This window comes from Rhinatrema bivittatum, chromosome 14, assembly GCF_901001135.1.
Source record: "Rhinatrema bivittatum chromosome 14, aRhiBiv1.1, whole genome shotgun sequence".
NCBI classification, from domain to species: domain Eukaryota; kingdom Metazoa; phylum Chordata; class Amphibia; order Gymnophiona; family Rhinatrematidae; genus Rhinatrema; species Rhinatrema bivittatum.
Window position 1 is genome coordinate 34,647,836 of NC_042628.1, and position 14,632 is coordinate 34,662,467.

Below are 14,632 nucleotides of genomic sequence, written 5' to 3' on the forward strand. Positions count from 1 at the left end.
ACATGGAATTTACATCTGATGAGCATTAGCGGCCACGCATTTGTTTTAAGCAAGTCCAAAACGCGTGCCCAATCTCCTTATTGAATCTGGTGTTAGTCTAGCCTGTCCATAACCCGTGTCCAACCGCAGGTAAACCTGTGCGTTTTATTGCATCAGCCCCAAATTCAGTAAATCAGCCCACATTACCGCTTATTTAATGTACCTGGAACCCCATCAAGCCTTTGAAAATGTACCTGTGTATGCATTTGTACAAACTGTCCTACCAATAAAGCTTCCTCTGAGAGAGGAGTGTGAGCCTAGATTTGGGGAAGATTCCCGGATTAAAGGAACTTTCAGAAGGAAGCTGTTCATTTCATATTTCAAGGGCAGCAGGTGGTAAACAGGACAATTGGTCCTTTGTTTTATGGTTTTTGCCGCAGCCTCCCTGGAGTCTTTAGAGAGCTGGAGCTGTAATTAAGGGGGGGAAACACAATGAAACTTTCCAAAAAGGCCATTTGGAACAGGAACATCTAACTGGGAGAGGAAGGAAGGTAAGGTAAAGTAGGCATTTAAGAAACCCAGAGGAGCTCTCACCCCTGGATCAGTGGAAGCCGGGGAGGCTGGATCTTGCCTTTCCCAAAGTGCCAACAGCTTTTGACTCGGGAACCGAGACCACCCCTCCTCCTCCTCAGCAGAGAGGGAGGGAGGGAGGATTATGCTCCTAGGAGCAGAAGGTAGAGGACATTCCTGGGGAGCCCATGTGATCCCGGGGCTGTCCTGGTGGGAGGGGATCGCCTCTCAGTCCCACACACACACACACTCTCGGGTGTGCGCTGCTGCCAGCGAGCAGCACAAGGCTGTGCCGAGGCGCGATCTGCCCAGCGAAGAGGAAGAGGCGGAAGGCAAGAAAGCCGCTTCCCTTCGGTGCGCCCGGGAGCTTCGCGCGCTCTGCACGAGAGAGGGGACCCCCGACGGGTACATGAGAGGAGGGAGGCACTTCTTGGCACGCAGGACTCCCGGAGGGCTCCCGGCATGTCGGCGCTGTCTGTCAAGGATCACCTGGAGGGGATTCTCTCGGATTTCGAAGGTATGCGCGCAAAGACAGGCAAATGCCTTTGTTCGACAACTTAAACGTTTGCACTTCTTAGGCTTTACTAAAAGAAAAAAAAATAATAATGCTCCCAGCACCTTTTATTCCCTTGTGACAGGCGACAGGACGGAGTCCCTCTCCTCCTGCCGGGGACCCTGCCCTGGGCTCTTGGAGGCGTTTCTCGGGGCCTGCCGACCCCCCCAGGCTCTGCGCGTGTAAACAGACTTTGGTGCATTCCGCGTTACCTCGTGTGCTGGGATAGATTTGTACGAAGAGTGCCTGAAGGGCGGTATAACTGTGCTGCAGCTAATTTACAACGTCAGGGGCCGAATCAGGCAATCTCACTGAGTATCCAATGCTGAGACAGTGCATTTCTGTCACCCGCAGAGGTTAGGGATGATGGGGGGGGGCACTTTGAAATTGGGGTGTTCTGAAATCCTGGCTGCTCCTCCCTGAACCCATTGCCGCTTATTCTCCTGTCCTTGCTTGGTTCAGATGACAGGAGCAACTGGCCTGATTAAGAAGATTTTCCAAGCACTCCTTGAGATGTTGCCTATAAAATAATAATAATTAAAAAAAAAATAAAATTACACTCTATGACTTCCAGAAGGAAGTTTTCTTTGGCACAATGCAAGCACTAAGAACAGCATTAGCCCAGAATTGAGATCAGTCCCAGCACACCCTGCTTCAGGAATGGGGGTTCTTCCTGGCAGGAGATGCGCAAAAACAAACCCTTTTTTTTGGGGGGGGGGGGGGAACTGCCCCGAGAGCAAGGCACCTACAGTAGATTGGAAATGGCCTGGCACCCATTATGGACCACGGGAGAACATTCCCAGCCCAAAGGCTCTCATGGCCTGGGAATGGCAGGGGTCACTGATACAGAAAGTGAAATTCTCCAGGCCTGGGAGGGAGAAGTGGAACAGGTGTTTGCAATCAGCTTAGTCTCTTTTTTTTTTTTTTTTTTTTTTTTTTTTTTTTTTAACGAGAACAAAATGCAGCCGCCTGGGCAGGAAGCTTGCAGCAGACTAAATACAATAAGCTTTGGCTTAGAGCAGCGCTGAGGGGCCCAGGACCCTCCCTCTAGTCCCACTTTATTGCTTTGGCCCCCTCGCTTGCCGTACGACCTTGAAACAAGCAAGTGACCTCTGGGCACACAACCTCCCTCTCTGGGTCAATCTCTGTCTCTGGTAAATTGATAGCGCCTTTTAAGCAGCCTGTTTAAGTGTGGTGCACAAATAATCATAGGTCATCCATCCCACAGCAGAGGTGACTGCCCAGTTATTTATTGCCAGTGGGCCACCAGGGTGACTCGCTGCAGTTTTTGGAGGAGGAAAGGGGGAAGCTGTCAACTGGCCATGGCTTATTTGCTTCCCCCGTGATTTCTCCTGGCAGGACTTACCTCCTGTAATCAGATGGAGCGGCTCGGGGAATGGGCTGCTGCCGGGCCGGATGCCTGGGTAATGAGAGGTTGGGGGGGGGGTGGACAGTCTGAGCCCGTGCTCCAGGTATTGGAGGGCTCTGGTAATTAAGAGAGCCGGGCCCGGTCGTTAAAGCTCCGAAACCTGCAATAACCAAGCCTGTGTTTACAGGAAGGGGGGAAAGGCTGAGAGCCTTCCGATGAAGGGAGAGCTCGGGGCTGCCAGAGCTCCCTGCCCTCATCTGGCCAGCCCCATGGCCTCTGCTCTGTATCCCTTCACCAGGGCTGGGCCCGATTTGGATCGTATAGGGACCGAAGCGTGGTGGGAAGCAGGCTGGGCCTGCATAAGATGCACGTATGGTAGGTGTCAGTGTGGTTTAAAAGCACGTGGAAAATGCCCAACATGTGTTATTTAGTTCCAGGTCGTTTCCCATCTGAAACAACACACACAAAACAATCCAGTATTTCATTTTGTTAGCGGGTGCCAAAATGCAGAAATGGAAAACAAGGACAAAGCAGTAAACACAAACTCATGCACACCACTAGGGATTGGTATAGAGAGGTCTCAATGTGTGAGGAAAGCCATAGGAAGGAAGGATGGATGGGGGGAGACTCTTTGATGGAGGGAGAACTCGGGGTAGAGCAGGACATAGAAAGTACTGCATCACAGTAAGTACTGCATCACAGTACTGCATCACATAGAAAATACTGCATCACAGTAAATGAAACATATAGAAATGATGGCAGAAGAAGACCAAACGGCCCATCCAGTCTGCCCAGCAAGCTTCGCACTTCTTTTTTCTCATACTTATGTTTCTCTTGGCTCTTAGTAACCTTTGGTTCTATTTCCCTTTCACCCCCACCATTAATGTAGAGAGCAGTGTTGGAGCTGCATCCAAGTGAAATATTAAGCTTGATTAGTTAGGGGTAGTAACCGCAGCAATAAGCAAGCTACACCCATGCTTATTTGTTTACTCAGACTATGTAATTCAGTCCTTGTTGGTTGTTGCCTGTATATAGATCCACTTTTCTTCATTCCCCCTGCCGTTGAAGCAGAGAGCTATGCTGAGCAACAATGGGTTTGGGACTTTGCCTATGGGCCACCATAAGGTTCATCTAAATAGGATGAAAACAGAGAATATGATGGCAGATAAAGACGCAAAGCTCATCTCTACCTACGGCAGTACTGCAAAATCTATTTCATCTCTGTCTGTATTCCTCCTGCTTCCCTACTACCAGCCTGGATTAACCATTAAGCAAAATGCGCCCCTGCATAGGGCAACAAGGGAAGGGGGGAGGGGGCACCACCTAGTGGTGAAAAAAAATTTGCATTTTTTTCGGTTGCCCTATTTATAAATAAATTTGCTTATGTTGCTTACTGCTATTTAGTGTTAAATAAAATTTTTAAAAAGTTTATATTTAATATAGTTGTATGATCTGGAAGGAAACAGAATTTTTAATCTATTTCCCCTTCAGCACTTAAGTCCTAATGTCTGATCAGTTAAGCAATGGAAGGACGGAGGGGGCACCATTGTTGGACTGTGCTTAGAGCATCAGCTGGCCTTAATCCAGCCTACCCTACTACCAAGGATCTACTCTGCCTGTCCCCTGCTCTCTTATTTATTTGTATTTACATTCCACTTTTTGGCACATCAAAGTGGAATGCCTTCAGGTACTTTATGCATTATTGTCCTGTGTTGCCATGTTTGCCTCCATCGCCTCTGTTGGGGAAGCTGGTCCAGGCAGCCACAGCCTTTCCTGGGCACTCCTTACACTGCTTCCGAGTCTGCTCTCCCACTCAGTCTTATTTCATCATGACTCCTTCTTCAAAAAGAGGAATTTTCTCTTTTGATTACTGTAATCTTTTTGCTAGTGTTGCTCTGTCAATTAGATGGTATGGCTAGTGTTGCTTTTTTCCACAAGTTTATCGAATATGCCAGCGGATAAGGACCACAGTTTCATTCCTGCTGCAATGCCATAGACTCCAGTTGAATCTTTTTTTTTTTCTATATAATCGTAACTTATCTGCAGGATTCTCTCCTGACAATGGCAGACTGATTTAAAAAAAAAAAAGCCTTGCAGCTTCCCAGGATTTAGAGGGAGCTAAACAGAATAACGACACTATGCATCTTTCATTGGGTATGGTGTGTTGCACTGGTTCCCAACCCGGTCTTCAGGACACATCCAGCCAGACTGGTTTCCAGGATACCAACAATGAGATGGATTCTGATTAAATATTCATGGTGGATATCCTACAAACCAGCCTGGATGTACGTGTCCTAAGGAATGGGTTGAGAACCATTGGAATACTGGATCATGATCCCTTTGAGAACCCAGCTGCAAATAGCCCCAGCCATCGGGCAAATCCAAGGCTTATAGACGGTTGAAGATCATGATCACAATCTGATTTTCAGTGAACCTCTGCTAGCAATCCCCAGGGTCCTTTTGGTGAGGCTGGGGTTGTTCCCCGTTGTCAGGCATCACCTCCCATTGATTTCAGTGGAGCTGCTGTGGTTGCAGAGTGTATGAAATAGTACTAAAGACATTTTGCACACCTACTAATTCAGGCCAAAATGAAAACCATGCACAAAAGGGGCCGATGCAATACTTACAGTGCGCTTGACCGAGCAGTTGTGTTGGCACGTCCACAGCCCCTTATGCTAAAAGAGAATTAGCGCCTCCACAACGCGCGTCCAACGTGCCGCAAAACTAATAGAGCTCATCACGTGCAAATGCATATTGATGAGGCTATTAGTCACCCCAAATGCAAAAAAGGCAAGTGCATCCAATACGCACATTTTTGTGCTTGGAAATTAACATCTACCCAAAGCGGGCATTAATTTCTGAGCATCCCGAAAATGTTGTACAGAAAAGCAGAAATACTGCTTTTCTGTACATCCTTCGACTTAATATCGTGGCGATATTAAGTCGGAGGAACAAAATTAAATATTTTTTTTTTTAAAAGTGCCGTCGGTCAGGTTTGGGAAATGGATGCTGTTAACCAGCATCCGTTTTCTGAACCCATGGCTGTGAGCCGATTAGGAAAATGGACGCCAACATTTCCCGGGCGCCCACTGTCAAGGAGGCAGTAGGGGCACCCAATCGACCCTAGATCCTCCTTGACAGAGCGACCTCCCCCCCCCCCCCAATTTTAATATTGCATGGCGCCCCCAGGAGAGATGCTTGGGGGCATGTTAAGAAAGCGGGCACTGAAGACACAGCGCCCGCTTTCAGCGCATTTTTTCTTTTTCTTTTTTTGCATTGGCCCCAAAATGAAATAAGCCTCCAGTCAAATCCTGGAAATGGTGCTGGCCCTTCCCTTTCAGAGCTTTCGGTCTTTTAATTTTCACTCCCCCATGTGGCCAGTATATATGAATGTCATTTTCCCTGTACTTTTTTCTGCGGCCCTTGGTGAAAATCGTACTGTTCTCCAATAATATCTTCAATGTATAAAGTCATTTTATTCAAACAAAGTGCATTTTTCAGCCTCTTGCACGGTGAAAGTGGCTACATTAAATTTTCACCAAATTTATCAAAAGCTGTTTAGTTGACTGTTACTATGAATAGGTGGAATGTCAGCCTGGCGGTGCTCCCGTTTTGTTTGGGTTTGGGTTTTTTTTTATATATATATATACAATTAGAAGGTCAGTAAACTGATCAGGAGGAGGAACGGTGAGCGAGGGAGGAGAGAGATGCCTGAAGTAAAACAGAGGTGTGCATGAGGGAAGGAGCAAAAGGGCAGGGAGCTGGAGATTGTGCACCTGAACATCGATGAAAGCTTTGAAAGAGGCACACCGTGGTGGAGAAGGGGGGGAAAAGGGACAAGTCTTAACACCCTAAACGCACAGAGTGGAATAATGACAGTTCTTGGCTACAGTGGGAAGGGGACTAACTCTCTCTGGATTGGTACAGCTCCAGGGAGGAACTGCGTTCTCTCTTGCTATCTTGTATCAGGAAGCAAAGCATTCAGCAGACAGGCCCCACCAGGTGGAGGCTTCGACCTGGGCCTAGGCCTCACCAGCGGATTCCCACCCGGCTGGGGGGGGAGGGGTTCCTGGCCTGGGCATTTTTCTGGATGGGGTGGGAGATCTTGGGAGGCCCCATTTTGGGGTTTTGGGAGGTTTTTTTTTCTTTTCATTTTTGGAGAGGTTTTTTTTTTAAATGTTTGACTTGTTTTTTTTAAATGAAAGAAACAAAACATTAAACAAAACAAAATTTGTGGGGAAAATAGCGCCTGAAAACAAAACAAAATTTTTTTTTGCCTACACACATATGCATGCCCAGACACGTGTGCGTGCACACATGCAGCCCTCATCTCACTCTGTTTCTATTCTGTCAAATACGTAAGATAAATTATCTGGAATGTACACTTTTCTTTTTATTACGTGCTGTGAAAAGTCTCCCCAAGGGTTCAGCATTACTCAAAGGACTTGGCTGCCTCTTACAGTGACCCTCAGAACTTCAAGACTCCCATCAGCTTCTGAATAGACGTACACATGTATACGATTCCCAACCGGCTCTATTTTTCTCAGGACAGGTTCATCCAGTCCTGATTTTACTGCACTGAATACCTGAATTAGTCCTTTCCTCCCCCCCCCCCCTTAGGAAAATCAGAACAAGAAGTCCATGCATGCGTCAGGGTAAAGTCAGGGCTGGATGAACTCCTCCTCAGAAAATTGAAGGCAGCTGGCAGCTCTAATAACGCTGGGCTTGATATTCAAAGTGCGTTCAGCGCACATAGCTGGATATGTAGGACTCATCTGGCTATCTAGTGGGCTGCTGAATATCCAGTCATATTTAGTGGCTGCTAGATAGTCTGATAGGTGACTTCTCCGGCTATCCTTTAGCCAGTCAATATATGGGTGGACAATGGATGGATCAGGGCAGCGTTACTTAGCCAGCTCAATTAACCAGATAAATAGCAATATTTGCTCTTATCCGGTTAAGTTTATGAGAGAACTTAGCCAGATCTAACTTATCCAGCTAAGTAGCGAGATATACACAGAAAGTCAGGGGCACGGCTATGCCGCTGAATATTTCTTGTATCTTAGCCGGATAAGGCATATCTGGCTAATTTACTTATCCGGGCAGCACTGAATATTAGACCCCGAGTCTCCATGTTTATCCTTTTGGCAGGAGAGTCCTTCCCTAAAGTTTGCTCCATTTTTTTTTTTCATCATCACTTTAAAACCTTCTCCATTCAAAAATTAAAAAGTTGGCAGCTCTTCCCAGGGAAGGAAATCTTTTGCTCTAGTTTTTGCTGGGAATCACCTTTTTTTTTTTTTTTTTTTTTTGACATCCTGGGCTACAGCTTGGACAGGGCATGTTAGAGCTAGAGCAGAGGCACAAGTGCAGATGGGCAGGGTTTGGAGCCTAGGAAATGGTAACGGAGTCCAGTAGGAATTTGGTGAATTTTGTCCTTGACTGGTATGTAGTAATGTAGTCCCCCTGATTCTTTCTTCTGAGTGAGCTCCAGTCCCAGCTGCGACTTCCGCTCCTGCTTTCCGGTTTGCATCTCCCCGTGATAGCGCCCTGGCCCGCACATCTCATTCATAAACTGTGCGACGGGGGCAAAACCTCAGCTGGCGGCTTTGAGGAAAGGAGAAAGCTGGGGCAGTCAGGGTCACAAACGAGAGACCAGCTGCTAGCAGCTTTGGAAACTAAATTTGTCACAAATTTATTTATAGAGAAGTTTCTGGTTCAGGGAGAGAGAGAGAGAAGAGGCTTAAGAGCAGGAAAGAGAAGAATGAGCAGGCAGAACAAAGGAGAGCACAGGGAAGCAGAAAGAGAGGAAGAGCGTAAAAGTGATTCGGAAAGAGAGTCCAAGTTCTTTTCTCAGAAACGCCCTAAAAGCTGATGGGCTAAATCCAAGGCAGCTCAGATCAAATTAAAATCAAAAGAAATCAAACTGCTGGACTAGATATTGGTAAATAATGCATAGCAGAACTGTACTGAAAAATGTATTGTAATTAAAATATGCAAAAATGTATTGAAAAATGAAAGCCCTCCTGTGCTTCGCAAACTCTTACTCTCTTGTCCCAATTGATAGCCCTTCCCCAACCCTTTTTCTCCATTCTCCAACCCTACTGTGATCCCTTTCATCAATTTTCACCTTCTCTGATCTCTCTCTTAATGCTTGACTTTTTTTCTGTAATCTCTTCTCCCTCTCCCCACAACTGCTAAACTTATAGTAACACCAACTCAGGAATGACAATTCGGACAAATCTTGTTTATGTAACTGTCCCTTGTCTAAATATTTCTGTTCAGAAAGTAAGAGATCCTAGAATGCCAACAGGAGGGAGTTTACTACCACAAGACTAGTTGAAGGTGTCACTCATGACATGGAGATAGTTGGCAGCTCTCTGTACATCCTATTCTCATCTTTCCACAGACTCTGTACTCCACTATCACTCTCCCCTGACCCTTCTGTCTTATTCTCACCCAACATCACCATTCTCCTCCTCCCCATCCTCCCTGATTTTCACTCTACTACAATGCTATCCTCCTCTAATTCTTACCCTTCCTTGGTGGCTCTTCCCTAGCCTCCCCCCTCTCCACCTCTCCCTGATCCTTATCCCATATTATCACCCTACTTCAACCACTCCCTCCTTCAGTTGTCATATTTCCTGGTGCTCTCCCTCCCCTCCCCTTTCTCCAGTTATACCCTTTCTTCAAATTCCAATCCTGCCCCTAAGTCAGAGAGAGTGTATGTCCGTCCATTTTATTTTACAAAGGCATGACTGATCCCCTCACCCATTACACTTCCTGACCTTTCAACTCTGACCCTGTAAAACTGTCCATTAATCATGGGGATATTAGTTTTCATGCCTTACAGGTAGGTATGCTTTATTTTTCTGGCCGTCATTGCTTGTTTGCAGTAGGCAAGAGAGAAGCCATTCTGTTGGGGACTGGAGGGGGGCAGGTAAATATCCCACTTATACATGAGAGCTGAACCTTGACACTGCCATGGAAAGAATGCACAAAAATAAATGCTAACCTTCAAGTGGACTAACCCGACAACCCTGCTACTTTCTGTAACATAGAAAGAATGTACCAAATTAATGGGTAGAATGCTCCCTGTCACTGAGAGACAAGTACGCTGGCCACAGCCACAGTGAGCCCTGTTACTGCCCAAGAGACGTTAGCACAACTAAAGTGTAATCTGTCACCACCCTACAGATGGTTATTCTGAGCACAGCCACAGGTTACCTTGTTGCTTCCATACAGATGGGTATACCCAGCCCAATCACAGTGTGTACCCTATATCCACCATAGATATGTCTGCTGGGCACAACTACAGTATGCCCCATCACTACGAGAGTGACAAGTATACCTGCACAGCCACACTGTACCCTTCACTGCCAGAGAGACAAATACACTGGCACAACCACAATATACCATGCCCCTGGCAGAGAAATGGATATGTTGGGCACAGCCACAGAGTACCCCATCACAGCCAGAGAGACATGCATATTTAGAATAGCGATAACACTTGTATATCTCTCTATATTATATATTGATGATTTAAGACCTGTTTTGCTGTTATAATAATCTAATCATAGTGATATCTCCTTGATTGTAGATTTGTAATCAATTGATCAAAGTGGGTTCCTCTAACTATCCATTTACAACGTGCAGGATTTATAAGAAGACTGTTTCTTTATTTTGTGGCATTAGATCAGCTCATTTCTGTCGTGCACGAGCAGATAGGGAAGGGGAATGAGAGAGGACGCAAAGCATACAGTAGTGGAGACATGAAGAGCAATCTGTGTGACGAGCAGAATTTGTTAGGTGGATAGGAAGCCAATAATGAAAGTCAAGAGCAGGAGATATAACCAGAACATTTCGGTAAATGAAATACCAACCGTATGTCTGCATTCGCCAGCAGCTGCAGGGCCATGGAGAGAGGAAGAGCAAGGCGTCAACAGGTTGGCGTGGATTCACAGGTTAGCTGTATCCGTAGGAAGGATAAGTCAGAACCAAGGAATTAGAAGACGATGGCAGTACAAAGACTTTGCAATGGAAGGGATGTGTGGAAGGAAGGAAAGGCAAAAATGAACCCCAAGAACATTTTGGCATGGTGTGAGACGGGAAGAAAAAGTGAATGAAAGAGTGAGGAAGAAGAAGTAGTAGGGAACAGCCTCCGAGCCCTGGTAAGTTTCAGACAGTGAAAGGTCCTTCAGCTGAAAATAGGGGAGAGACAATTTGGAACAGAAGGGGGACAGGGAGGAGGGTGAGTAAACTGTGTCACTGATGCAGAAGTGATACTAAATGTTGTAGTAGAAAGTTGTAACACCCAGTGAAGAAGTATAAAGAGAGATCAGAGAAGGACTGAGAATAGAACCCCACAGGCCCCACACTTTAGAACACAATGCCTCTAGAGACCAGATTACAGAGAGAGCTCAAAACATTTAAGAAAAGTTTAAAGACATGGCTTTTTAAACAAGCCTTTTATAAAGAGACTGGAGAATAGAAAATATACAGGAATAAACAGAAGAGCACCAGCACACAGCACCATTCTCAAAATGTACATTATAAGATTTTAACAAATTTTTATTACACAACTAACGTAACAGTAAAATATAGAGAATGTGATTTTTACCTGTAAAAGTACCTTACAGGGACACTTGGCCAGGACCTACATCACTAAACAATTGTGAGTCCTTTTATGATTTAATGTAACCGAAACTTCTTGGCACCCGTTAGAATGTACTATAAGAATGCTTACTCCTACATTATTTTATGTGCCTACATGTAAACAGTTGCGATGGCATATAACTTAGCGACGGTATAGAAAAGACTTTAAATAAATAAACCCCAAGAAAATCCGCCAGCAGGCAGGTGAGGGGTATGTGTCCTTCGCATGAAATCCAACTGAAACGGAAAATAGGATGAAAATTAAAAAAAAAGAAGCATCCGTGAGGTACCGCTTTGCTAAGATGGTTTTAAAAGCAGGATGTCAAACTCACCAAGAGAGCCCAGAGTGGCTAGAAGAGTTGATGATCCACAATGTCAAGGGTGGTGGAGAGATTAAACGGGATAAGGGACAGAGAATGAGAAGGAAGGGCTGTTTCACTACAGTGACGTGACTGGAAATCAACGTGAAAAGGGTTCAGAAGACTGTGTGGACCCCGAAAAATGAGAGTTGGAGAAGGATCCAAAAAACAAATGGTGCAGTATACGTGTGATGGTAACGAGACAGAAGTAAAGATTAACAAATAAAAGAACAAAAACAAAATATATGCATCAGTAAAGAGAGTAAAAGTCACAGAGGGGACGAGAAGGAAAGTAATTTTTGGAATCTGCCCGGAACAGGTTCTGGCAATAGGTGGAATGCAAATGAATGTAAATCGCAGACAGCATAGAAGAAAAGGATTTGCAGGCAGGGGGAATATCCTGAAGTCTGCAAAGTCGTAGGCAAAGTCACGGGTAGAGAGAGCTCTGATAGCTGAGAGTTTGGATGTGTAATAAGGGACAGGGTAACAGTAGTCAGGAGTTGGAACATGTCAGAAACTAGCACTGGAGAGACTGCTGCGATCGACAGGACTGATGACTGGAGAGAGCTCTTACGATCTACTCCTGCTCCGGATTAATGGATTGCTGGCTATGAGGGGAAGTAAGTGGCAGATTAATAGGTCAGGAGCTGTGAGGGCTGAATTGGATTTGGCTGGAATCCAGCGGGTTTTCTCAAGGTAAGGAATGAGAGTGTCAGACACAAACCCATTCTCTGCTTGTGCCCAAACTGCCATACTTTTCTCAGACTTTGCAGTATAAAGTGAGCTCCTTGTGCCAGGAAAACTTCATGAGTGCATCAGCACACATGATCAGTGGGACACAGATGTGAAGGGATGTTTACATGTAAAGACTCTCTGCCTTCGAAATGGGATCTCAGCAGCGGTGAAGTGCAAGGAGCTGCCATGATGGAAACTGGATGGTCTCTGGCCAGAGCCGGTGCAGTTGGAGCACTAGGTGAACCTTCAGTCATGCATCCCCCTCCCGAACTTATCTATAGGCAGCAGCTCCAATACAGTGCTCCCTTCTTCAGCCGTATATTAGATCTGGCACAGCACCCCTTTATGACCGCCACAGAGGATTTTGACACCCCCAAAATGTTAGCTCTCCAGGTGATTGCCTAGTTTACTTAATGGGAGCACCGTCCCTGCCTCTGTCCACAGAGGTAGTCCCCCATTCTTAGGTTGCACTGGTGGAGCAGTGTCAGCATCACTGGAGTACTGTCCTCTTTGTCACTATCATGCTAGGGCCGCACTGATAGAGCAGTATAAGAGTGTTAACGCCCCATGATAGCATGCCCCTGGAGTGGGGCATGAGAAGTAAAGCCAAGGAAGAAGATCAGCATCACAAACAAGGACTCTAGGAGAATGTGTAGGCTCAAGGACTGTCCCCTGCCACTTTCTCTCTCTCCAGGAGGTTATGTAGGCTTTATTATTGACTGAGAAGCCGCCATGGGTAGAAAATGGGGCAGATGAAGTAGAGTTGGGAGCTGGGGTGAGGGCAGTGGCACAGAGGGATTTTCAGAGAGGAACAGCTGCCTCTTTGGACTTGCTCCCTGTCTCTCTCAATATTCCCACCTGAGGCCATTAAAAGAAGGCTGAACTTGACGATGGTTGAGCATTGTTCACCCTTACCCAGTTTTGACCATGGAGGAAGTAGAGGGGGTTGTGTGTGTCTGTCTCTCTCTTTATTACAGATGAGGGCGAGCTGAACACTCTTCCTTCACCTGCTCCTGTATGTCAGAGGCAGTTGTTATGTAGTTTGTTAAATGGAGGCCAAGGGGTCGTATCCAGAAATAATCTTAGAATCCCTCCTTCCATCTCAGACCTAAAATCACCTCTCTGTCCTTCTTCTACCACCAGCATCCACTAATGACAGGAAGGAAAATGCAGATATTTATTTTATGTATTTCATTAACAAAAATACTTGAAACTGAAAAAGAGGCACACGTTGCCATCCTGGTTATACCCCGGTGGATATACTGGGCCACTGTTACTAGATCCAGATCACTAGAAAGTGCTGATTGTATCTTCAGGGGGGCTCTGAGGCTTAGTGTTCGCATGCCCTTACACGACAGAGTAATGACACTCAAAGCCTTCCTTAAAAACTGAAGCTACAGCTCTCGCTCGCGCTGTCAATTCTCAGTTCTTCAGAGCTCTGAGGAGTGCAAAAAATGATGAAGCCACTTGGGACTGAAGGGGGAGCAGAGGCTAGGCCAGGCTGTGCTTATGGGGAAGGGAAGCAGAGGAAAGGGCCTGCCTGTGACTGTGGAGGGAAGGGAACAGAAGGGGAGAGCCTGCCTGTGACTGGGGGTAAGCAGAAGGTGAAGAGGGAGTGGAAGATGAGTCCACCTACAACTGGGAGGGGAGAGAGGTAGCGCCTACCCTAGGGCTGCATTTATGGTGCCCATAGGCAGAAGACCAAGGGTGGGGTATTTTTGCTCCCATTTGGAGTCCTAGTTTTTGGATGCCGTCAGAATTTGGCCCCCCACCCCCAGGCCTAGGTTGCCTATAGCCAGGAACTTTCATTTTCAGTTTTTATTGTTCTTTATTTTTTCCAGGAATTTATCAGGGTTTATTATGACAAGAACAAAGACCAGAAGAAATCAGATATGGGGGGGGGGGGGGAATGACTTGTTCTTTTTCCGGGGAAATATCAAGAGTTTAGTTTAGTGAACGGAAGCCAGGACAATAAAATCTGTTTGAGCAGATTCTCCCACTCTGCAGCATCCCCATCCCCTGCCTAACATGTTCCTCTCTTCCACCCTGCCCTGCCTAACATGTTCCTCTCTCCCACCCTGGTGCCAAGAATATCCCTCTTCCTCCCCCACAGACACCGCAGCAGCAGTCATCCTTACTGGTGGTGGCTCCAGGCTTCTCCTCTCTCCTCCGGCAGCAGCTTGCTGAGGGCCCGTGCACTGCAGCACTGATTCTCTGCTTTTGTGCAGGGCAGGGAGATTGCCAGGGCCTGCTTCCAATGCATGTGGGACACTGGAGAGGAAGCATTGAACCCGCTTGGGAGTGAGAAGTGGGACTTGAAACGGCAGGGGTGGCACTGGGGGGGTTGGAGGTTTCACCGGTGGAGGGTAGGATTTGAAATGGCAGGGGTGGCACTGGGGGGTTGGATGTTTCATT

At 46.4% G+C, this 14,632-nt stretch overlaps 1 protein-coding gene across 5 annotated transcripts in view; it reads left to right on the top strand.

Annotated features, from left to right (window-relative positions):
• Window positions 1-310: 310 nt before the first annotated feature.
• SEPTIN12 (septin 12) overlaps window positions 311-14,632 on the top strand; it is a 168,278-nt gene continuing 153,956 nt past the window's right edge. For 4 of the 5 annotated variants that reach the window (XM_029576142.1, XM_029576146.1, XM_029576144.1 and 1 more), the window contains exon 1: window positions 555-1,066. In XM_029576142.1, coding sequence (XP_029432002.1) covers window positions 1,012-1,066 — 55 coding nt within the window. In that variant the 5' untranslated portion in view covers window positions 555-1,011. Of the gene's footprint in view, window positions 531-554; window positions 1,067-14,632 lie in introns of those variants that run through there. The other variant, XM_029576145.1, reaches the window with a different exon arrangement.